The sequence below is a fragment of the Erpetoichthys calabaricus genome, chromosome 9, assembly GCF_900747795.2.
Source record: "Erpetoichthys calabaricus chromosome 9, fErpCal1.3, whole genome shotgun sequence".
In the NCBI taxonomy this organism is placed as follows: domain Eukaryota; kingdom Metazoa; phylum Chordata; class Cladistia; order Polypteriformes; family Polypteridae; genus Erpetoichthys; species Erpetoichthys calabaricus.
The window spans coordinates 134,062,652-134,089,868 of record NC_041402.2 but is presented as its reverse complement, the minus strand read 5'-3'; the positions used below and the strand labels follow the sequence as shown (position 1 = coordinate 134,089,868).

General features: G+C 38.1%; 1 protein-coding gene across 2 annotated transcripts in view; it reads right to left on the bottom strand.

Annotated features, from left to right (window-relative positions):
• Positions 1-26,997, bottom strand: part of LOC114658127 (septin-7-like) — a 149,106-nt gene extending 122,109 nt beyond the window's left edge. The window contains exon 1 of one of the 2 annotated variants that reach the window (XM_028810185.2): positions 26,738-26,997. In XM_028810185.2, the coding sequence (XP_028666018.1) occupies positions 26,738-26,776 (39 nt within the window). In that variant the 5' untranslated portion in view covers positions 26,777-26,997. The remainder of the gene's footprint in view (positions 1-26,737) is intronic. The other variant, XM_051932002.1, reaches the window with a different exon arrangement.
• Between the last annotated feature and the right edge of the window lie 220 nt (positions 26,998-27,217).

Below are 27,217 nucleotides of genomic sequence, written 5' to 3'. Positions count from 1 at the left end.
ACTTCTATTTCCTGTATATCAGCATCTTAATACCTGTATGGGAATTAATAGGCACAAAAAAAAACAAAAAACACACACACACACACACACACCACGTTGCTGGTACATTACTAAAACCTTTAACTTGCTGTATTCACTTGCATATTTCAGCACATGATCCTCGTATCTAGAAATTTGGAAATAATTTATGTTATTGCCTCATTCAGTTGTTAAAATTGTCTTAGACCATTTTTGTTTAAGGGTTTCAAAATGGCAATACAGCCTAATTTTAATACTACATTTAAAAAAGTTAGGACATGTACATATTTTAATCTTGCTATGCACATGTCATCTTTCCATTTTTGATCTTAGGTTTATGACACTGTCCTGTGTGAAAGATAAGGGTAGCCACATTGATACAACAGTTTTGAAAAGACTATCAATATATGACAAATCAATCAGCACGCATAAACCTCTGAACATCAATCAAATGCCAGATGAGGTATCCACCCTTCAAAAAATACCTTATGATTGGCATAAATGTATTAAATGATATATTAAATTATATATATTATATTAAATGATAAATGTATTGTACAGATAATACCATACTTTTACACACAGAAATACTGATAATATGCAAACATTTTCTAAGTATTCAGTGCACAAGTAAGGGTTCATTATTTACAAATGGATGGAAAGAATTAATTAGAAAACCATTGATCATACTGTACTGTAGCTGTTGGCACAGCACGTCAGTCTCAGGCTAGTCAACTATTGAGCCACTACATGATGGCCTCAATAAAATACAAACTCCACAGTACTACCTATAACATATCGACTGACCACGTTCTGTAAAGTACAGCTTTGCTCATAAGTTTAAATACCCTGGCAGAATTTGCGAAATATTACCCATTGGAAAATAATAATGCAGAAAGCTTTCCTTTTAATTTGGGAGTGTGCACAGGCAAAGCAATATGTTATCACATGATTTTAAAAAGGGCACACACAATTATAATGATAACTGAAATTACCCAAATGGGCCTGATCAAAAGTATACATACCCTTGAATGTTGGGGCTGATAATATACACACAAGTTGACACACACAGGTTCAGATTAAGAGAAATTAAGAAAGAGGGTCCACAAATGTAAATTCTTTGATTGTAATCAGTGTTTGTGTATAAATAGTCAATTTAAATTCATGCAGAGCTACACTGGCTTTGCTGGATACTGAGCTATGGGGAAAACAAAAGAACTGTTAAAGGACTGCTAGAAAAGGTTGTTGAATCGTATAACTTGTCGGGATGCCAAGAAAAACCCACAAGGCACTTCAGCTGAAATGCAAGCGAGATCCACCTCCATGCTTCACAGTAGGGATGGTACACTTTTCATCATGGGCCTTGTTGCGTCCTCTCCAAACATAGCATTTATGGATGTGACCATAAAGTTCAATTATGGTCTCATCACTCCAAAGAACTCTGTTCCAGAATTTTTTGAGGCTTAGGTAGATACTGTTTGGCACATTGTAAACAGGCCATTTTGTGGCGTTGGCACAGTAAAAGCTTTTTTCTTGCAACTCCACTGTGTAGCCCAGTTTTATTCCAGTACTTCCTTATTGTACATCTTGAACAGCAACACCACTTCTTTGCAGAGAAACCTGTATTTCAGCTGAAGTTTCTTGGCATGGCTCGGTATCTAGCAAAGTCAGCGCAGCTCTGCAAGAATTTAAATATACTATTTATACACAGACATTGATTACAATTAAAGAAGTTACAGGTGTGGACACGCTCCCTTAATTACTCATAATTTGAACTTGTGTGTGTCAATTTCTGTTTATATTATCAGCGCCAACATTCAAAAGTATGTAAACTTTTGATCACGCCCCTTTGGGCGACTTCAGTTATCATTATGATTTAAAAAGGGCACACACAACCATGCGATAATAAATTGCTTTGCCTGACCACACTCCTAAGTTAAAGGAAAGCTTTCTGCATGATTACTTATATTTTCCTAATAACAGCCAATATTTCACAAATTCTGCCAGGGTATGTAAACTTAAATGTATGAGCCCAACTGTAAATACAAAGACAACTCACATTTAAAGGCAACCCACATAAACTTGAAATTTAATAAACTGAAATTTATTTTAAAAAGTCAAGTAACATCTGTGTATGAATGAAATATACAAAAGCACCCCCTGGGCCCTGCGGTGGGCTGGTGCCCTGCCCAGGGATTTGTTCCTGCCTTGCACCCTGTGTTGGCTGGGATTGGCTCTAGCAGACCCCCATGACCCTGTGTTAGGATATAGCGGGTTGGATAATGACTGACTGCACCCCTGGTAAAAGGAGGGAGTGTGAGGGTAAGATACAATTGTCTTAAGCAGAAAGGCAAATATTTGAGGGTAATTTTGGAAAACAGAAATGATTGTTTGTGGAACAGATCTTCTGGGACTGAGGTGCAACAGAGCCCCTATCATTGACAATACACTGAAATCTGAGATTTATACTTATAACAACTTTGGTGTTCAATAACTCAGTTTAACCCTTCTTAAAAGGTGTATATATTTCAGTGAACTTTTATAAAAGCAGCCCTTATTATGCTGTTTTCAAAGTATCTTATATGAGTGATCACAATTTATTATTGTTTACCCTGTGTATGAGTCCAGAATTACTGTTGACACCTGTACTCAGTGAAGAGTAACTGAGAAACTGCATTACATTCACGAAGTAACATTGTGAATATATTGTGTACACATTCACTATGTTCGTCACGTTAGGTGTTATACTCATGAACACTAATTTGCATTCAAAAACCAAACAAATGCTCAAAATTTAGAATTTGTATATTTCTTTTTAAATATGCTGTTTTATCCGTATTGGCATAACTGTGTGACTCTACAATGTGTTTCTGTTAACACAGTACGTCATGTGCTAGAGAAATGTGCTTTGAAGCATTAAAATACTGAATAAATTTTGTTTTGGTATTAACAAATGGAGCAGCTTATTGCATCACTGGTTTAGATAAGCCAAGTATCTACTTCATTTAAAATATGCCTGCATATTTTCTTGCTACAACTGCCGCAATACAGTTTCCTCCAACATATCACAGTCCTATATGCACAATTCTGGATGCATGTGAAGTTTTCTCCTGTGACAAAGACACCTCTTAGAACATGAGAGGACACTCTGATAGATATCTGTAGACAGATAATTACAGAATGAATGCAAAGCCTTCATACCTTTATTGTTGACAGTGCAAGACATGGCATTATAAAGAAATTAATCTTGCCACTTACTAATTAAGCAATTACAACTCATATTTCATCGGTCATCTCATCAGTGACATCATTTGCTCTCAAAGCACATTCAAATCTATTTCTGAGTTAACTGCTTAATGGATGGTTTGCCTCCTTTTTTAATTAATAGCACAGCATGATTCTTGTAAATTCACACTGAACTTTTCCTACATAATTTCTGCCATTTTTCTTTTTGAGGTGCATTAATGTGGTGCTGCAGCACTGCGCAGAATTTTCATATGTAGCTTTTACTCACACTTTTATCATGTAATTATGGAGCTTTCTGAAGTAATACGCCTACTTGCAGTCACTCACATTGCAGCACCGACTTTTACTCAGTAATAGCAATACTGTAAAAAGATAGTACCATTACTTTTCAGCATTTTGGTATTGACTTGGTACTTTTCTCCATGTTTTTCCATTTACAGGACCTTATTTTCTTATTTGTTTTCTCTTGCATTGTTCCAGTCTCTTTCACCATTTGTTATCTTTAGGGGAATGTTTTATTTTGCTATTTTTTCAAAAAGATGTTTAAAGATTCTTGGCGTTCTTCAAGTTAAAAACGAACATTTTTATCTGTCATACTGTATGCAGTGTCACTGAAATAAATAAATGAGGAATAAATAATTATCAAAATAGGCAACAAACAACATAGTTGTAATTCCACCTCATACTGTATCTGCACAAATTGATATCAGTTGGGTTACTCTCCCATGACCGCTGCAAACCATATTAATGGAACTGGTTATAGACATATTTCAAACCTTTTGAATCTTCCAGTAAGCACCATTGGGGCCATTATCTGCAAGTGGAAGGAACATCACTCTACCATCAACTGGCCACACACAGGACCTCCTCACAAGATTTCTGACCAGGGAGTCAGAAAAATAGTTAGAAGAGTAGCCCAAGAGCACAGGATCACTCGGAAAGAGCTCCAGAATGACTTTGAGTAAGCAGGTACAATTGTTACAGGGAAGACAATAGGCAGTGCACTCCAATGGCATGGCCTCTCTGCATGGTCACCCCGCAAGACTTCATTATTGAAGAAAAGGCAAGCTGAAGCTAGTTTAAAGTTTGCTACACAACATTTCAACCAAAGTTGAACTTTTTGGCTGTCATACTACACACCCTGTTTGGGGGAGAAATGGTACCACACATCACCCGAAAAACACTATACCAACAGTGAAATTTGGAGGTAGAAGCATCATGGTGTGGGGATGTTTCTCATTCAATTGTATTGGCAGACTTCATGTAATTGAAGGAACAATGAATGGGGCCATGTACAGAGAGATTCTTGAAAATAATCTGCTGCCATCTACCAGGATGATGAGGATGAGACGTGGTTGGACCATCCATCAGGACAATGATCCAAAACACACAGCAAAGGAAACTCTCAGTTGGTTTCAGAGAAAGAAAATTAAATTGTTTGAATGGCCCAGTCAATCACCTGACTTAAATCCAACTGAGCATTTGTGGAAGGAACTAAAGATCAGGGTTCACAAGAAGACCCCCAGAATCTTCAAGATTTCAAGACAATCACTTTAGAAGAATGGGTCAAAATCACACCCCAACACCGCAGGTAATTGGCTTCTTCATACAGGAAGTTTCTTGAAGCTGTCATTATATACAAAGCCTTTCCCACTAAGTATTAAATTAGCATGTTCAATGCTTTTTCCCTGCATCATTCCACTTTAATACAGATACATTTACTTTTGGCCTTTAACTCTTTTAGGGAGGTTGTCGACTTCTGTTGACACAAGGGGTTGAGGGCGGATGTTGACTAGAGCTGACACTCAGAGGGAAAGGGCGATAAAGTTTGTAAACGTCGATAAAACTCACCGTTACATTATAGGTAGACCTTCTTTGCAAAGAGAACTATTACACCTGTTGACTTGACGTAGCATCCCTGTATGTTCGTGAGTAGCATAGAATAAACAATGTCTACAATGGCAGCATCGTCTGGTGAGAAAGCGAAGTGAATGCGTAAAGCAAAATACTCAGTGTGTATTGTTTATTTATTTTTTGCATATTATTGCCGTATCGACCTCTGACTTATCAAACTCCAATTTTGAAAGTCAGGTACCAGCATGGGCTGATCAGTAACCAGCTGATCATAGTGCTGAACACGCTCATGTGGCTGACGCTTCTATGGCAACATTGGTCCTGGGAGAACTACACAGACATAGATCCATGGGAGGAAAGGTAGCTACTGGACTTCAAATACAGTAATCCCTCGCTATATCGCGCTTCGCCTTTCGCGGCTTCACTCCATCGCGGATTTTATATGTAAGCATATTTAAATATATATCGCAGATTTTTTGCTGGTTCGTGGATTTCTGCGGACAATGGGTCTTTTAATTTCTGGTACATGCTTCCTCAGTTGGTTTGCCCAGTTGATTTCATACAAGGGACGCTATTGGCAGATGGCTGAGAAGCTACCCAACTTACTTTTCTCTCTCTCTCTGCTCCTGACGGAGGGGGTGTGAGCTGCCGCCTTCAACAGCTTTGTGCCGCCGTGCTTCGCATACTTAAAAGCCAAACAGCCCTATTGATTTGTTTGCTTTCTCTATCTCTCTGACATGCTCTGCTCCTGACGTGCACTCCTTTGAAGAGGAAGATATGTTTGCATTCTTTTAATTGTGAGACGGAACTGTCATCTCTGTCTTGTCATGGAGCACAGTTTAAACTTTTGAAAGAGACAAATGTTTGTTTGCAGTGTTTGAATAATGTTCCTGTCTCTCTACAACCTCCTGTGTTTCTGCGCAAATCTGTGACCCAAGCATGACAATATAAAAATAACCATATAAACATATGGTTTCTACTTCGCGGATTTTCTTATTTCGCGGGTGGCTCTGGAACGCAACCCCCGCGATGGAGGAGTGATTACTGTAACACAGCATGCTAGTGGGCACTACAGATTACCACCCACCTGACTACTTCAGATTGTTTTTTTTTTTTGTTCCAGAAAGTGCCTTTCAGCTCATGACTGATGAGACAAACAGGTATGCAATAAGCAAGTGAATTTACATATGGTAGAAGCTCTTGGAACATAAAACCGTAACATTTGTCATAAATACGTATTTTATGTTGATTTACGTGTGCGCATGCTCCCAGCCTATGTGTGAAACCATTGCTTTGAGTGCTTTTTAGAAAAGAGTTTTGTGGAAAAATATTCAGCCCTGGGACAAAAGGAAAAAAATTAGCCCTAAAAGAGTTAATGCCATGAATTCTTTATACTTATGGATTTCTTGATATAATACCAACATCTGGTGAGAATTTTATGCGAATAGCCTCATTGGAAATATATTTACTGGCAATAAATTTAACACGTTCAATACTTATTTCCCTCAGTGTAAGTGGCTTTTAGCCCCTCAATGTAAATCCTCTGCTTTTGTCTCTCCTACAATCTGGAAGTCTTCATTGTACAACCTTACCATATTTAAACTTTTCACATTTCATAACAACTCCTCTTTCAGCTCTACTATTCATAAATTGTTTAATGTGGTTCAGTTAGGAGGGAGGTGTTAAGAAAGAGCTGGTTGGGGGTTGCTCCATGAGGCAGTTTTCTCCTGTCTGCCTTTCAACACTTTGCTGTGTGTCCTGCCAGTTTATCCATCCCCACAACCCCCAAATACTCCCCATTGAGTCTTTGTTTAATACTGAAAACCTTTATTTTGACTTGATAGCACAGTGAGATTTACTGCTTTATTAAGTTATACCATCCTGAATTTTTAACCGGATAAGCAGGATATCCACAGTCCTGAACAAAATTTCAAATAGGTTTCATCAAATTGTATTTGGAATGATGTGATACACATTTAAAACATTACCGCTGTTTTATCTTCTGTAAAAACAGATGAAATTTTGCTACAAATGCTACAATGCCAAAGAAGTGACTAAAAGCATTTCTACGAAACTCAATAACATACCAAAATTTTCAGAAAACATACCTTGTTTCATCACATGGTCATATACAATTTAAGCATTCCCTCACTTCTCTCACTGTCATAATCCTTGATGCTGCACCAAGTGCTGGTCATGCACTTTGCAGTTTTAAGATTAGCAGCTCTTTTTAAGCAAAACAATCATTCACAGATTGGCAAATTTTGATAATGTGGAAGCCTGAGAAGTTCAAATTGGTACATTTGATGTATGGTAGGGGTTAACCATTTATTATACATAATTGTTCACCATCAATGTAGCTGTGTACTTTGAGGTTCTGCATAGAGAAATGAGCTTTCATCTTTGAAAATGTGAAAAAGAGTGAAAGAAGCAGAGCTAAACTACAATATTTTTTTATCCTGTATACAAATAGGTGGTCTCCACCATCCACTGTCTCAACTTTAATTGAGACAGTTGAGATGGTAGAGCAATACATATATCTGCGAACAATCATTGATAACAAGCTAAACTTTGATCTTAACCCAGAGCATATTTGTAAAAAAAAAAAGGGCTGTCATAACTGTTTTAAAGTGGATAAAACCATAAAGACACTTTTTTTGTAAGTCTTTTATTGAATCCACCGTGCTTTTATCTGTTGGTTTGGAAACCTCAGCAACAACAATATAAATCATCTTAAAGGCATTATAAAAATTTGCAGTGGTTCACAGCAGATGTCTATCACTGAAATGTATTGTAAATAGGTTAGAAAGAAAGCCAACTCAATTCTGTCAGAGAATAGCCATCCTCTTTTCTCTAAATTCCAGCTATTGCCATAATGCTGCAGATTTAGGTTTCCAAAGGTAAAGAGCAACAGATTTAAGAACTCTTTTATTCATAGAGCTATAAGCATTTTAAATTATCTTATTTGTAGGGATGATGCTAAATGTTAAATTCTGTATTATTATTTTGTATACTGTTGAAATTGTTGTTCTTTGTATTGATCTTGAGTGTGTGTTTATGCAATAACATTGGTTTGTCAAATGCTGTGTCTTTGCTGCATCTATTGGATCTCTGTAACAATGTCTTCTGTTTTTGTACTTTACTACCGCAAACAATTTTCCCTATGGGATAATAAAGTCTACCTAAACCTAAACCCAAGAGATCCCTTTTCACACCCTCCTTTCATTCATTACAACATGGATGCAGGAAATTCTGAAAGTCTCAACAAAGACAATATCTCCTCTGAACAAGTTAACTTGCCAGAATGCTGGACAAAGGATAAGTCTGAATGTTTCAAAACCAATTTCCAACTGGCTACTAGTTCATAACAGTAAAATCAGATACAGCATATATTACATAAGTCACTGAACTTTCTTCGTTCATCTATAAGCCAGTGGTTTGCACTGTATATGAACAGAGTGCATGTACCGTTTCTTTCCTGCAGTGGTGTAGATTAGTGATTGTGGTATACTGGTACGAAAACCCCCTTTTTTTTTTTTTTAAACAGTACTACACCGATATTATGCTAATTTTGTTAACAGAAGATTTTTATTTAAGGACATTGTAAACTCCAAAAGGAACCCTCCCCTTTATAATATCCAGAGTGCAGCAGAGAAGAGAGGCACTTGTGTGTGCGCTGGCAGGACGAAGCACCTGGTAGTCCTGTGGGGGTGAGAGTTACCTTTTTTTTTTTTTGCATTCAGTATCATTTTGGTAGGGGTATTTAGGTGGGAAAGCTGATATTGTAGGGCCTTATGGAATCCGTTTTATTTTTTCACAAATTCCGTTTTTTTTTTTTTTTTTTTTTTTGCTTTTCGGTTTTCATCTATTTATTTTTCCTTGATTCGGATTTTTAAGGTTTTTATAACCGTAAGAAAGTAGTAACAGCTACAACAAAACAAACAATAGTGAAATGGCACTTTACATTCCTTTTAATGAAACAGCACACTAGCACAACTAAACCTTATTTTGCAGTTCCATTCATCAGGTAGGAGCCCATTTCCTCCATGATGCTGTATGCTGAAACTGCAGTATAGGACAATGAGTACTCACCAGAATTGTAAGAGCTGTTACTAGTTTGATGTATCCTTCTGAGATGAAGGTTAATTTCACTTTTAGAAAAAAAAGAGTGACCCGCTTTTAAGGGCTTGTTTCCTCATGAGGAGAAGCCTGTTCTTCTGCCCAGGTTTGTAGGGGCCGAGTTTATAATGGAAGAGTCAAATGTGGACCTTGTGTGCCTCGCCCCCGCAAGGCAAAATATATATTAAATCCAGAAACATCATTGTTAATTTTTATATGGGAACCCTTGACAACCAGTGCTGTTCACTAATATTTTTCTATGGGAAAGACTGTTAATATCAGTTAAATATATCAGATTTAATTTAATCGGTTAACTGATTCACAGTAAACACATCACGTACAATTATAACTGCCTACATAGAAGAATTACCAAACAGCCAAGTGTTTACTCACCTATCACTATGCTTTCAGTACTTTCATCAATTACAACATATATTTTCTTGCCACGAATCTTTCGAAGAATGGCGTCCATATGTTGTTCAAAGACACAGGGTACATGAATTTGACAAAGACGGCTCTCATTTTCTTGCAGCGCGCCTCCTTGTTTACAATGCTTAATAAAGAAAGGACGCATCTTCGTTGTTTTTATTGAGAAAGGTATGTCTGACTCACATGGACACAATCGGGTGTCTTGCATCTGACGATTTTGTTTTTTCCTCTGTTGTAAACTGAAGGGGAACACTTTTTGATCTTAATTTCTCCTTGTTCTTGAGATAGATTTTAGATTTGACGTGATCATTTTAAGTATCTTTTCATGTCCAGTCTATGGTATGCTGGCAAAACTTACAGAAACGTTGTCCAGATTTGTAAAAGTCACCGGGATGTTGTTGTGCCCACAATTTTGCAGTTAACCACGTGTTTCTTAGTTTTTTCAACGTAGTTAGGGTATCTGATACTGCTCGCTTCGACATTTCTGTCTCGTGCAGCTAGCTAATTCGTGTGCCTTTAAAAAGAAAATTTACAGGAAACACGCGCACAAACAGACAGAGGCACGACTAGATTTCTACGAAGAACTGTGTTTGCTTCAAAAACAACAAACTAGAAAATAGTATATAAATAATTGAACTACAGATTATTCAATCGTTTAATTTATTGGGAAGTTTTGTAACTGTCATCCCTCCAGTCTCTAAATTCCGCACATTTCCATTTTTAAATCTAAAATCCATTTTTAAGCGTAAATTCCTTGATTCCGTCCGGGTTTTCCACATCATGGAAATCAAAGAGCCCTAATATTGGTACCAAAGTTAAAATTATAGTATTGATCCAACACTAGTGCAAACAGAGGTAGTCAGCAAAATTCATTAAGAAACAAGTATAGTGACTTGGACCTGTAAGAAAATATGCAGATGAGAGTAAGCCATGTGAGTGGAGCCATGAACGGTGGAGCAGCTCTGAACAGTGTGGCAAGTAGGACTGAAATGAAAGAAGAAAAAAAAAAATGCAATGTACATTTTGAAAGCTCCTGTAATTATTCGGTAAATCCCAAGGCTGACTGTGGAATAACCTTAGGAAGATAACAGAATCTCCTGAGGCCTGCAATGTGAGTTAGGCAGGGACTGTCGCAAAGACCTTAAAAAAAAAAAAAAAAAAGGGCCACTGCTACTGGTGTCAGTGTCAGTCCTTTCTCCACCTTATTTTGGGTTATCACAAACAAATTCACAAAATAAACATTCTTAACATCTATATATATAAAAATGGAATGGGTGGGTCGTCGGGTGGGCCTTTTTTTCATTCCGTTGAAAGACACGCCCTACTCACTGGACAGTTAAAAACACCAATCAAACTAACGATGACATCAAGTATTACCCAATCAAAAGTAGGAAAGGAGGCATCTTCATAAAATGCGTGTGGGATGATTTGCATGAGACGCTGCTTTAAAAAAAAAATGATAAAAAAAATACGGGATAAATCCCGTCCAGTATTGATTCAAAACGGGACGCGCAATTTCATTCTCAAACGCGGCACGATTCCGTATTTTAAAGGACGGGTGGCAACCCTACAGTGCCAGGTAACCACCCATACAATCACATTGTGATTCAGACTAGGAATGCAATGAATGTAATTACCCCGATCTACATACAAGGCGAAAGTGTTGCAACATTCAAAGATGATGGTTTGGGATAAGTGCACCATACAACATAAAAGAGCTTATGAAGCCTTGAACCGAAAAAAGCAACATCTCAGAGATCGTAAAAAAAAAAAATAGGAGCTAATGTCGTTTTACTCGCTGTAGATTTTAGTCAAACATTACCAGTTATTTCACAAGGGAGACCAGCACATCAACTCAACGCGTGTTTAAAATCCATGCTTCTCCCACGCTCGGTTATATGTCGCGTGTTCTCGGGTAGGTGCACCAAAAAATGTATACATTTAAGCATGTAATGGGCAAACAAAAAATGAGGTATACCCGAAGGCACAGCAGTAGTACTTAATCTAACTTTACTTCTTAAATGTTAATGTTTTACTGTTTAATAATTTATACGCTTCTTATATGTTGTTCAAATTCTTTTATCAAAATACCACTGACAGCGCAATGCACGATAACATCGAGTGAATACACCATACGCATCCGCCCACGGCTGCCCTGCTGTGCGCAGATAGGACTTGATTGTACAATAAAATAAAATAAAGATAAAAAGACTAAAACAATCATCACCCATAAAGCGGATAGTAGACGTGACGTACTATATGTGTACCACATTTCAAGTGTATAGGTGCAACGGTTTGCAAGCTACAGGTCATTTAAAATCCTGGACAGACACACAAATTGCCACGGTAGCAAATTACAGAAGAAGATTTTACTGTTTAATAATTTATATTTATATGAAATGTGCTTCTTATATATTACTTCATATTCTCATATGATAATGATGTTAATGTTTATATTGATTTCTGTGTTATTAAAACTGCATGTATGTGTGTATATGTATATATATATATATATATATACTAGCAAAATACCCGCGCTTCGCAGCGGAGAAGTAGTGTGTTAAAGAGGTTATGAAAAAAAAAGGAAACATTTTAAAAATAACGTAACATGATTGTCAATGAAAGCCCGTTTCACTCAGTAAGTCTTATGTGTGTGTTTATGTATGTGTGTGTATATATATGTACATGTGTATATGTAGATATGTATATATATGTATATGTATATAAATGTTTATGTGTGTGTGTGTGTATATTATATATATAATATATCTATATATCTATATCTATATATCTATATATCTATATATCTATATATCTATATATATATATATATATATATATATATATATATATATATATATATATATATATATATATAAAAGACAGCAACAGTTATAACAATGACAACACAATTACATTGACAATCATGTTACGTTATTTTTAAAATGTTTCCTTTTTTTTTCATAACCTCTTTAACACACTACTTCTCCGCTGCGAAGCGCGGGTATTTTGCTATATATATATATATATATATATATATATACGAGCTGTATATACCCGCCGTTGCCCGGGGCAGAAGTAACCTAATCGGTCAAACACTTACATATATACCAAAGTAAACCTAATCGGTCAAACAGTTACATATATAAAAAAACCGAACCTAATCGGACAAACAGCTTCATATATACAGAAGCGAACCTAATCGGACAAACAGCTAATCTATATACATAAGCAAACCTAATTGGTCAAACAGTTACATAAATACAAAAGCAAACCTAATCGATGAAACAGCTTCATATATACAGAAGCGAACCTAATTGGTCAAACAGTTATGCATGTGCAGAATAATTTTACAAAGATTATGCGTGTTAACAATCATTAAAAAGCAAAGATTGAGGAACTCTTCTTCTATATGTGATGAAGCTGGATGAAGCTGACTTGACGAAGACGTAGGTGGCATAGATTGGTTTTTCTAAAACAGAAGAAAAAAATGAGTATCTATTATTATTTTAAATTAGAATGAAAATGAGAACCTTGATTAGAGATAGATTATCCGTATTAAAATATGTGCATGAATAAACTTTTGCTAACTCTCTAGCAAAAGTTTATTCATACAAATTGGCATGGGATGGCTTTGTGAAAAAGTAAAAATTACATAAAAATAAATCGAGAATGCGTACTTCCATTTGACTGAGATTATGTGTAATGATGAAAAAAAAGTTTAGTATGTTTTTTTTCCATACGGGAAGGATGTAAAACCTTGCATAGGCACCCTTCAGCCCGTACTGAAGGGTAGTGTCAGATTCTTACTGACTAAAAAACACCCTTTTTATTCCACAGCTACCCCAAAAACCACTATTAGGCATTACTTTGGGGTGGCAGTAGTTTAGTTATGAAACAGCTGGGTCCTGAAAAAAATCTGTCTGATTAGTGGCTTCATCACATATAGAACAACAGTTCCTCAATCTTTTCTTTTTAATGATTGTTAACACGCATAATGTTTGTAAAATCATTCTGCACATGCATAACTGTTTGACCAATTAGGTTCGCTTCTGTATATATGAAGCTGTTTCATCGATTAGGTTTGCTTTTGTATTTATGTAACTGTTTGACCAATTAGGTTTGCTTATGTATATAGATTAGCTGTTTGTCCGATTAGGTTCGGTTTTTTTTATATATGTAACTGTTTGACCGATTACGTTTACTTTGGTATATATGTAAGTGTTTGACCGATTAGGTTACTTCTGCCCCGGGCAACGCCGGGTATATACAGCTCGTTTCCCTATGAAAGCAAACATGAAAAATGCATCTTGTATTAATTGGGTTATGTTTTGTAATCTGTATGTGATATGCATACTTCTAACATAACCTACATGACTGGTTCAAATTTTTCTTACGTTTTGTACAAAATGTCTGCATGACTCCCTCACCCCTTTAAACAGTATATATACAAAACTGAAAAAACGTAAAAGCATTATGCCAAATGACAGCAGTGTGCAGATATAATATTTGTATACCGCATGTCACTACTGAAAATAAGCAATGTATTCATCTGAGGTATAATTTAAGGGAGAAAAATTGTACAGACGGGAGAAAAAAAATAAAAACTATTAATCACTCTTACAGCTGCCCAATTGTACTGAGACATTTACTGTGAGGAAGAAAAATCATTTCCTCATTTGTGCAACAGAGCAAAAAAAAAAGCAAATGAAATAAAGACCAAAAGACTGTGATTCACACTTTTGATTACACAGCCACTGCTTCCCAATGTTATCATTTTCTGCAGGAATGTGTCAGGCAAGAAATTGGTTTCAAAGTAGTCTATCATTTGGAAAACTACTATGCATGGATGAATCGTAATTTCTAACTTTTTCTGGCCTTGGCTTATAGTGCAACATTTACAGCAAGTGCCAAACAAATTACCTCTATACAACAAGCAATCTTAAGACCATGTATGTTAAGTGTAGTGAACTGCTATTTGATTCTTTGCAAATGATTTGAACCAAAACAATCAAAAGTACATTTTGCTGGCTTCTTTAAGGTTCACCAAAATAAAATACACGAGAAACCAAACTGCTGCATTTTTAGTACCTTGATGTCCTACAACCCAGATAAAAATACTTACTACTATATCACTCAGCCAGTATGGCTTACTACAAAAAAAACAAAAAAAAAAAAAACAAGAGTCTACTATGCTCTGCTTAATGCATGAACTCCAACATGCACTCTTCTTGAAAAATAGTTACAGCTATAGCAAAAATCCATTTCATTTAAGAATGTTGCAATTCAATTGTGTGTCGTTATGGTCAGTTGCACTTTTAAAACTGAACCATAAAGTTCTCCCTTTACTGAAGTTCTCACAGTACATGCATAGTATGATGAGTCTAAGTGACATATTAATTAATAATTTTTGCATCACTCTAACAGCTTGCCATAAATAATTTTTTAGTATACAAATTTGAGATTTTGTCCATTGTAATATATAAAATTTCTACTTCTGCGACCTTTACCTTAAACAGAGGCAATTTATTAAGCAACTATAAAGATAGCTATAGCAATGTTTTCAAGCCAACTCCCCTTTAGATTTTTCTAAAGCAATTCTATAAGAAATATATTATAATTGTATTCAGAGTCAGGGACTGCAATCTCAGTCACCAAAGAATAAACTTCTCAAATCATCCTCATCCACTCATATCAATCTTTGGAATTATGCCAGATGAAACCCCCTTGTCCAATGTTCACTTTACTATAGCGGACTCTCTTAAATTACTAACTCACCATTTTAGTTAGCTCAAGTAAATGTTACAACACCTTCCAAACTTTCAGGAAACCTCGAGGGAAAAAAAAAAAAAAACATAAGAAGTATAGGTCAAAATCCATTAGAGCAAAGTGCTCAGGAATGGGAAAAAAAAAAAGGTTATGACAGGCATTGGAACATAGCATGGTCTTTCACCATGTACACCTGACAAAGCTAACTACAGAATGCTGAATGTAATGGAAATTTCTATTTTATTCCTGCAAACATCAATGGTAACAAAATGTTATCATTTTCTGTGAATTTCTTTAGTTAAATAAACATGGCCCATCGGTGTGCCCTTAACTTTCATAAATGGTATCCCACAGGTATCGTCGCCTAATGGATTGAACGGCTATCTCTATCTGCTCTTTGTTCTTTCGTGAGTCACTTTTTTCATAAAATGTTCATGATAAAATGTTTGAATAAATAAAGGTTACATTTGTAAATAAACACATTCAAATACAATTTTAAGATTATAGAGTGCAGGTGTTCATTGGGTAAAATCTCAGCAAATTTATGAAACACTTCTGCTGAAGAGCAAGCCAAAACTTAATACCCAGTCTGATCAATATTTTCAGCAAAGTCAAACAATACCTTGAGAAACCCAGAAATAAGGAGTCTAGCTGCGCAAACCTACACAGCTCCGCAAGTACAGCTGAAGTCAAATCTGTCAGTTACCCTACCCCTAGATATGGCCACAACCGAGTTCTTCCTTTGCTTTGTAATATGCCAAGTTTATGTTAACTGAAAGTTCATATCTTTTTGCATCATCATTTATGTTTTTGTGTCTGGAAACCTTTAATCACCTCAGACTCTTTGGCACATTTGCTTACAGCCAATACACTGTTGCAGTCTGCTGCATGTCTTTTGCTGTTGCAAGTGTGCTGGTAGATTTTCACATTTGAAAATGCGTGATCCAGCCAAAAAAATCTGTTTTAATGGCAAAACTAGCCTTACTGCAGCAGTACTTTTATATCATCACGTCTCCCACCAGACTGTACGAATGCCATTTAAAGTTCGATAGCCAACTAGTCTTTTACTTTTCCATCCCACTCCTATCTTTTGACTCTGAATGAGCCTTTCAGTCATGGCAGATGTGCTGCAGAATTCACCGCTGCACTCTCGCAAAGTTTTTAATTTTCTTTGCACAAAAAAAAAAAAAAGATAAGTTCCTCTCCAAGCAGAAACCTGTGTTTCATCACAATCACTTTTGTCTATCATGAAATTCTTTCCCATATGCTAGTTTTATTTTAATTGTAAAAGGCTGGACTATGACTTGAATTACTCCTCCCTTCAAACTGAAAGTCATGTCATTATGCCAAGCCTAGCAAACATTGCATTCATGTATCTGTATCACATAACACAGAAGTAACATTCAACTCACTGGGATGAGTCCTCCACAGAGCCTGAAACTGTATGTTTCCTATTCAAATATATGTATATCTCCGTTGTACTCTCACGCCATATGAGGCCAGACCTATATCCCGTCTTTTTTTTCCTGTGTTTAGAGTAAAGTGCTCCCAAACTCTGGAAGTCTTAGCTCACAGTCTTTTCTAAGTCTTACCGTGTGCCTTTTTTTCAAATGTATTCACAACTGAATGAAGTAGTGGTATAACTGCACAGTACAAATATTCAGCCTAATGATGTAGTCAACTAATCAATGAAAGTAATTCATTGTCAATGTTTTTAATAATAAATTATTAACAATTATGACGATTAGTTGTTGCAGCAATAGTTAACATTTTCTGATCTCAAGGGTTCAAAAACCCTACACTAAATATAGGCTATAGAAAGAAGATTTTGCAATTTGTACATAAACATACAATGAAGGCATTTAATATTGTTTATTCAATGGTTTGAAGGATTTTTATTTCAATTTTGATTCCATTTCAAACTGGGTCTTCTGAATACTAACGGTAAGGTTTCATTTTGTAATCCAGTCATACTAGGTTGTTGTACCGTGTTAGCCATTATGAATGTAGAGAAAAGCCAAGCAAAATGACACCTTTTATTGGCTAACTAAAAAGATTACAATATGCAAGCTTTCGAGGCAACTCAGGCCCCTTCTTCAGGCAAGATGTAATACACAGACTGGAGTTCCCCATGTTTATATACACACTCTAGGACAAGAAACAACATTGGTAAATCTTTAAATGAGAAATTTTAGAAACCCAGTTTTATAGGCACCATCAGCTACAGTATAATCGGATCATGAAAAGAATGAATGGTGTTCAAAATGGATAGATGCATTCAGAAACAATAGGTATTGTGTAGCGGATGTTAAGTTATGGCAAAATGGGTTTCCACTCCACCACATTGGACAGTACTACATATTCACATAATCCTCATTTACTGTCTTGGAAACCCCCTTTTCAATAGGCTTTGTTCTATTTAGGCAAATGTTTTGTTTTGTTTTTTTAAATAGAGTCAGCTGCACAGTCTCCATATCTTCAAATACATTACATGACAGAAAGGCATTCATGTAATATTTTATAATGTAAAACATGGTACAGATAACTTGGATGTAGGACTGAATCTTGAGAATTGGTTCAAAAGTAGATCCAATTCTAAATTTCCAAGAACCGGTAAATCGTAAAGATGGTTAAATTACAGCTTCACATATCAATTCCTACATGCATGTTTTCAATCAACTATAGCAGTCTAATAAACATCCTTGATGCAGAGACACCTTCTCCTGGACCTGGGTTGTTGTACTGGTGTAGTCCATGTCATGCATCAACAGTGGGTAAATTTATTTTGCTCAGCACCCGGGCAGAGAACTGTGGACCACAGCAAATGCTCAAAGGTGTGGCTAGATTTAGTTAAAGAAAATATTGACAACGCAAAATGCAGCATCTGTGGCAAGATAATTTCATGTAAGGGAGGTTGTAAAACATTAATTACAGCACAGTATTAATTTACATGAATGTACTGTCTTCGATATTTTACAGTCTCAAAGCCCAATTGCCTCAGCTACCACTAGCACACCGCACTCAGGAAACATTATACAACTTATAACAGTATCGAATTAATTGTAATGGACTTGCTCCCAATGATCCTAGGAGCTCTGTTGTCCGGGGCTTTATGCCCCTGGTAGGGCCACCCAGGGCAAACTGGTCCTAGGTGAGGGATGAGACAAAGTGCGGTTCAACATAACCTCTTATGATGAATAAAAAATTTGGACGGTGTTTTCCCTCGCCAGGACGCGTGTCACCAGGGCCACCCTCTACAGCCAGACCCGGAGGTGGGGCTCGATGGCGAGCGCCTGGTGGCCGGGCTTGCACCCATGGGGCTCGGCCGGGCACAGCCTGAAGAGGCAACGTGGGTCCCCCTTCCCATGGGCTCACCACCTATGGGAGGGGCCAAGGAGGTCAGGTGCAGTGTGAGTTGGGTGGTGGCCAAAGGCGGGGACCTTGGCGGTCCGTTCCTCGGCTACAGAAGCTGGCTCTTGGGACGTGGAATGCCACCTCTCTGAAGGGGAAGGAGCCTGGGGACTCCCTCGTACTGCTGGGAGACTTCAATGCTCACGTGGGCAATGACAGTGAGACCTGGAAGGGCGTGATTGGGAGGAATGGCCCCCCCGATCTGAACCTGAGTGGTGTTTTGTTATTGGGCTTCTGTGCTCGTGCACGAATGTGCACTTGGCACCAGGACACCCTAGGTCTCAGTTCGATGATTGACTTTGTGGTCGTGTCGTCGGACCTGCGGCCACATGTCTTGGACACTCGGGTGAAGAGAGGGGTGGAGCTGTCAACTGATCACCACCTGGTGGTGAGTTGGCTTCGATGGTGGGGGAGGATGCCGGTCAGGCCTGGTAGGGCCAAATGTCCCGAGGGAGGTGGGGGACATTGAGTCCGAATGGGCCATGTTCTGTGCCTCTATTGTTGAGGCGGCTAACCAGAGCTGTGGCCGTAAGGTGGTCGGTGCCTGTTGTCCCTGAACCTGTTGGTGAACACCGGCGGTGAGAGATGCTGTCAAGCTGAAGAAGGAGTCCTACCGGTCCCTTCTGTCCTGTGCGACTCTGGAGGCAGCTAATAGGTACCGGCAGGCCAAGCGGAATGCGGCTTTGGTGGTTGCGGAGGCAAAAACTCGGGCATGGGAGGAGTTTGGGGAGGCCATGGAGAATGACTTTCGGACGACTTCGAGGAGATTCTGGTCCACTGTCCAGCGTCTCAGGAGGGGGAAGCAGTGCAGTGTCAACACCGTGTATGGTGGGGATGGTGCGCGCGCTGCTGACCTCGACTCGGGACGTTGTGGGTCGGTGGGGGGAGTACTTCGAAGACCTCCTCAATCCCACTAACATGCCTTCCAATGAGGAAGCAGAGCTTGGGGACTCGGAGGTGGGCTCCCTCATCTCTGGGACTGAGGTGGTCAAAAAACTCCTTGGTGGCAAGGCCCCGGGAGTGGATGAGATACGCCTGGAGTTCCTCAAGGCTCTGGGTGTTGTAGGACTGTCTTGGTTGACATGTCTCTGCGACATCGCATGGACATTAGGGACAGTGCCTCTGGATTGGCAGACTGGGGTGGTGGTCCCCCTCTTTAAGAAGGGGGACCGGAGGGTGTGTTCCAACTACAAAGGGATCACACTCCTCAGCCTCCCTGAAAAAGTCTATTCCGGGGTTCTGGAGAGGAGGGTCCGTTAGATAGTCGAACCTCGGATTCAGGAGGAACAGTGTGGTTTTCATCCTGGTCGCGGAACAGTGGACCAGCTATACACCCTTAGCAGAGTCCTGGAGGGTGCATGGGAGTTCGCCCAACCAGTCTACATGTGTTTTGTGGACTTGGAAAAGGCGTTCGACCGTGTCCCTCGGGGAATTCTGTGGGGGGTGCTCCGGGAGTATGGGGGTACCGGACCCCCTGATAAGTGCTGTTCAGTTCCTGTACAACCAGTGTCAGAACTTGGTCCGCATTGCCGGCAGTAAGTCGAACCCGTTTTCAGTGAGAGTTGGACTCCGCCAGGGCTGCCCTTTGTCACCGATTCTGTTCATAACTTTTATGGACAGAATTTCTAGGCGCAGCCAGGGTGTTGAGGGGATCCAGTTTGGTGGACTCAGGATTGGGTCACTGCTTTTTGCAGATGATGTTGTCCTGTTTGCTTCATCAGGCCGTGATCTTCAGCTCTCTCTGGATCGGTTCACAGCTGAGTGTGAAGCGGCTAGGATGGGAATCAGCACCTCCAAATCCAAGAGCATGGTCCTCAGCCGGAAAAGGATGGAGTGGCCTCTCAGGATTGGGAGCGAGATCCTGCCCCAAGTGGAGGAGTTCAAGTATCTCGGGGTCTTGTTCACGAGTGAGGGAAGAATGGAGCGTGAGATCGACAGGCGGATCAGTGCGGTGTCCGCACTGATGCGGGCTCTGCATCGGTCTGTTGTGGTGAAAAAGGAGCTGAGCCATAAATCAAAGCTCTCAATTTACCATTCGATCTATGTTCCTACCCTCACCTATGGTCATGAGCTATGGGTAGTGACCGAAAGAACGAGATCGCGAATACAAGCGGCTGAAATGAGTTTCCTCCGCAGGGTGTCTGGGCTCTCCCTTAAAGATAGGGCGAGAAGCTCAGTCATCCGGGAGGGGCTCAGAGTAGAGCCGCTGCTCCTCCGCATCGAGAGGAGTCAGATGAGGTGGCTCGGGCATCTGATCAGGATGCCTCCTGGACGCCTCCCTGGTGAGGTGTTCCGGGCACATCCAACCGGGAGGAGGCCCAGGGAAGAAACAGGACACGCTGGAGGGACTATGTTTCCCGGCTGGCCTGGGAACACCTCGGGATTCTCCTGGAAGAGCTAGAAGAAGTGGCCGGGGAGAGAGAAGTCTGGGTATCTCTGCTCAAGCTGCTGCCACCGCAACCCGACCTCAGATAAGCGGAAGAGGATGGATGGATGGATGAACTTGCTCTTGAAGACTCAGACCCCTTAATTGATTATTGTTCCTTAATTAATTGCCAAACAATAATGAGATATAAAATTAGCCAAACCAAGACCAGCAAACTGTGTCCATCATACAATACCTGAAAATAAAAAAATATAAAGGTCTTGGGAATGTTGATCTGCTCAGGTCCCAAAAACATTTGAACAGTGCTCTTAGAAAAGAGAAAATCAACAATTTTGGAAATGTCTGCTATTGCACAATGAGAGCAGCAACAAGCCACGGAATTAAAGAACGGGTTTAATTAACAACAAGAATCGGCGCCTAATTAAGCAACTGGTTGGAATGAAATTGGTTGGAGTTTGAGGCCCTGACTTAGATGGTCTTCTGTTGGCTCAATCACTTCACATTTCCTTTTTGATTGGATTTCATTTACGGAAAGAAATTAAGCAATTCAGAGGAACAATGAAAGAATTCAGGGGAAAATATCTTAAAAAACAAGTCAATTAAAATTAATTCAAAACAACTAATTAGCTGTAAAACAAAGACCCTAAGTAAAGGGTTAGAATGAAACCCTGCAGCCACTATGGTCCTCAGGACCGGAGTTGGGGACCCCTGATATATATAAGCAATGTCTTATTTTAAACTGCAAGACACCAAATTAGCTTGCATTTAATAAATAATATGTTTTCTTAGATTGTTCACATAGCTGTAGTTCTGCACTTCTCCTTCAGATCTAAGTGCAGAATTGGATCCCAAGCTGTAACACTCCATCCAGTTTAGCAGTGAAAGCAAAGTCGAGTACAGAGAGAACTGAAGATTGACACAGAGCAGTCAAAGCATGAATCACCATCATTCATTGGAAAAATAAGTAACAAGTATAATAAACTATAATTTGATAATTGTATCTGTAGCCAATTGTAGCGTTATTTTGAATTTCTTTGTTTGCAGGGAGATGACAAAGGTTCCAAATCCAAAGTACACTACACTTTGTTGATATATTTTGTCTAATCATTTGGTGCCTGCTTGGTATAAGGCAGAAAAGTCAAAAGTAATATTAGAGCGCAGTCAAATTAGCAAAGTAGCTTTAACTAGCAGCAGCTGGACAAGCATTTCCCCAACATCATTATATCACAGTGACAGTGCATTAGATCAATGAGGGCAAAATGAGACAGGAAGTACTCAAAACACAGCAGTTTATAAAGCACAAACAGGACCAGTAACAGCTGAAAAAAATACGATATTTTGCAGGGATTTGGCACCTTCAACAAAATAAGTACTGTCACTATACATAATGCTGCTAATTGGAAGCAATAAAGAAAAGCTACAGTTCATAAATCTAGGCTGCTTTACCCACGGACTTAATCTTGGAACGCAAAGTACCTACTCAATGACATCTGTGGCAAACTGGACATCCAAGATTTGGAGTGTGGCTGTATGGATAAGGAGGCAGTCTATGGTAAAGACTGTGCTCCATGAGAAACAACAACTTCTAAATAAGTTCACTTTGTTTATGCTTGATTAAGAGAACCTCACTAACATATAACCTCTTTTTGTAGGTCTATACTATATACAATTTACAGATCAAAATGTCTTAGTTACAAAACGTACAGGCTTATGTCTCATTATATAACTACACTTCATTAAGGCTATTTATTCTTAATTCTCAATGCATCAGTTTCAAGTTTGCTAATGTTACAGATTTGCCTCTACACTTCCTAATACTTGACTTGAGAATGCATTAAATACTCTCCACTTGACGCTGGAGTGTTTTCAGGAACAGTATCCTGCAATTCAAGCAGCTAGCTTGAATCAATGCCTGAAAACACCAATGGAGTGAGAGGGGTAAGAATAGGTCCTCTGCACATAGGTTAACTGTATTATGAAGTGGTCTCATGGGATACACTTAGTAATGAAAAACTAAGCTTCCTGACTTTATATTTGGAACATCATGCTATAAAGGAAAAAAACAATTAAATACATGAAAGAACAGAAAATGTATTATTTCTCAAACAGACTTCATCAAATGATAGATGAAGACAACAAAAAGGCAGAAACGTTCAACCACCTGATGATTATAAACATCCAAATTTTGTGTTGCTACTGAAAAAGAGTCCCAAATGTGGTCAGATCCTGCTTATTCTTCAAAAGCTTGAAGAGTACTTCAGTGTTAAGGAGGGAGACACGGCATTTGTGTCCAACCATAATCAGGCTGTTTGGGCAGATCTATCCAAGCAGTATCCGGTAAATATAAATGTTATTTTATTGAATTAAATTCATAATTATGATAGAACCATATGTATTTATTGAGAAAGTATGTTTAACAGAGATGACATCAGAAACTTTCATTGACGAGGCCACTGCATTAGACCCATATTTTAAACACAAAGCTGAGGACAGCATCATCTGGTACCAGGTCAAGGAGTTAAAGCTGAAAACTATGTACAGATAAATATTGTGACATTTATGTACAAACAGCTTCATAACTCTGAACTTAAAATCTTATCTAAACACCAACACTATGTAGCCTTCAGAGTAAGATCGTAGGGAAGTCAGTGTAGCACTGCTGTCAGAACAAGATGATGGTAACAGCTATATTGAGGAAGGAGAAAACAACAAGACAGAAGAGGAGCTTGTAAATACAAACATAGCTAAAACTATAACTGACATGGTCTTACTCTTAATAATCGTTTATTGTTTCCAGGGATATCTACTTTGTAATAAGCCTGTTATATACTTGTTTAACCACCTCCCTGTAAAAGGCCTTTGCTGGTGGAACTTTTGGATGCTGAGGATGACCTCAAGGTAAAACATTTAGCCCAAAGAACCACATCCATTGAGGACCAGACTGACACAGATGTGAAGATGCATCAACAAAACTGCCAACAACGACATCTGAAGACCCTGCTTCCTGCCTAGCCTTTCCTCTCAGAGCTGCTCTTTTCATATTTGTGTGTGCAGGCCACTTCTACCCCTAGAGGATAGGGTTTTCTCCATTGATGGAGAAACAATATGCCCAGAGTTGTCACATATATTTTTTTCCTGATATGCTAATGATTTACTTAACAAGAGCTGTTGCACGCACACACACTCTTTTTATTTTGTGTATTTGTGATATTTAGATCAAATACATTTTAATTATTTTAACTTGAAACATTGTCTTTTGCTTTACTGTTTTAGTATCCTTTGTTGTAAAAGTTTCACTTGAACTCTTTAAAGAAAATAAAGACAGATTTCCATTATTAAAACAATTAGACCATTTCTTTAACCGTATTAAAATCAGAACAGAGAACAGGTAAGATCCTGAATTAATAAGCAGAATTGAAATCCGATTTGGAATCAATAAACTCTAAATGACACCCAAACCTACTTGAATGCCAGATAGCTAACATTTCTACAAGTCTGAGTTCTATTTTCTTAATGTGAAATCAGTTTCTGCAGTTAATTAAATCCGTTATTTTGTTGAAAGGCTTGTCCTAACTCTACATCAGCAATTACATAGATTAAAGAATATTTATATTCATGTGAAATACTAGTCAGGTATCTTTACAGAATACATTTTTAAGCTAAATCAAATGCTAATGGAAGCATTTGTTAAAAAACTGGCCTGCAAAAATTCAGATAAAAATGTTCTTTTTTGTGAGTTTGTACCAATCCAGATCCATCACATACTGTAAGGCTGCACTTCATTCCACTTAAATGGTAACCACTCTACCAAATTATATATCAGCATTCCCCACAAACTCCTGGAACTCCTTTTTCTCACTTTGCATGTAAATCAGATGGCACAGCAGTGGAATGAAAAAAGCAACTTTTGCTGAGAGGCTAGTTAGATGTTAAAAAAAAAAAAATGCAAAACCATCTGATTTATCAAGAATAGATGTAGATCAGGTTACAGCGTAAACACAATTTTTCTTATTCAGTACCAGAATCCACTGGGTTACTAGTTTTTATTTTAGTATACTTTTTCTTGTTAAGATGCTCTTTTTTATATACAGTAATTAACAATTAAATGTAGTGGTTGACAACATTACTAACATTAGTCTACTGCACTCAGTTAACTGGTGGAACATCCTAATATCCAGCCAGGTCTCAAAACCTTCCAACGCCTCCACTATGTGACAGAGTGGCTTGTTCTGTACAAACGTTTGTATGAAGAAATCGAGTTTACAAAATATGTTGATATTCTTAGAAACATTTAACCGAACATAATAAAAACAGCAACATCTTGATACATAGAGGAGTTCACCAATAGAGTTTAGCTTTAACTGAAAATATGTTTGTATGAAAACCTGCTGCTACTGTAAATCTCTCGCACCAAATGCACACCAAAAAAGAACCGTGGCCTTAATGTTTTCCTTATTGCTGAAGTAATGTTTGCCCTTAGTATTTTAATTTACGACGGCGCACTGTTCAGATAGTTTTGTCGTTAACTTATAACAAAACTAAAATATTTTTAATACGCAATGTTTTTCACATTCTGAAACTATGAACAAACGCGTAAACATTGTGATATAGGTTGTAATAAAATGCAAACAATTTATATACTGTGTGCCTTTACCAATTATATATTTCATATTTTATAAATAAAGTCTAGGATACTAATCTCTACAAAGCAGCTTCGCAAACTAGTTCCTTATGGGGATACCGTATTTTGTTAGTATGTAACGCTTAGATTACACGCTTTAATACTGTTCAGTAAATTTCAAATTGCCTGTACAAATATGTTTCAACAAAAATGGTCTTAATATCTTTAATACAGAACAGCTTTTGCATATTCTATTCAGAGGCGCAAAGCCATTTACAGTAGATCGCTATTCGCGGTAATATCACAGAAGCTGCCATATTATTGGCGGCCGAAAGAGTCAATTAAGATGATTCAGTTAGCAAAGCCCTGCTCTAAGCGTGTCTATTTTTGGCGAGCTTTTACGCCGCTGGTTTATTTTATTAATGTAACGAAGATAAGCAGGAAAGATATCTCAATCAATGGAAAAATAATTTCAAGATTTAGAAAGAAAATAATAAAATAATCGTAATAATGCGAAGTGTAATACTTGAACTAGTCCATGGGTGCGACTGGATGATGCCGAGAACGGCATCACATCGAACCCGATCGCTGTAGCTGCGAGGAAAACATAAAAACACATACTTTATTATTAATTGCAGTCAAGATATCATTATTCTGACTGATAATTATGATATATACGGCCAAAAAAGAACAGTTGCGACCGTTTCAGCAGTGAGCTCAGAAGGAAGTATACGAAGACGTCTGCAATGGAGGCTACACAGACTCACACACTTGTACTACAAAAAAATGCATTTGCACTGATGTTAGATCACGTTTTCTGTTTTCCACTTTACAACAAATAATATGAAAAACTGCATTACAAATCGACTGTGCCAAATACTTACTGATATACTTCCAACTACTGAATCCGGTCTCTCAATCATTTTATTAACGAGAATCCCACTTTCAAAGGAAGCTAAACTCCAATTATATTATTTAACACACGTTTAATTCCCGAATAAGTTGAGTTTCTTCAGCTTTTCAAGAATAACGGTTATGAATAAAAAACACGATACCCAAGGAAGTAAAAAAAAAAAATAAGACAAACTGCCAGAAATGTGTTTCAATGCAACCATCTGAAAAGATGGGCGTTTCACCTCATCCTGATTGGACAGCCCAAATCCGGCGCTGCCCAATATCGCGATGTCACACAAACAGTTATAAACGAAATCTAGTTTGATTGGATAGAATGTGAACAACGGCGAAAAGTGCATTTTGGGTAGTGTAGTTTAGTTAATGGAAACCAATAACGAGGCATAACCGCTAGACACACCACAGCATTAGTCATGCTTAATATCATTATGTTACTTTTTATAACTGGTTTA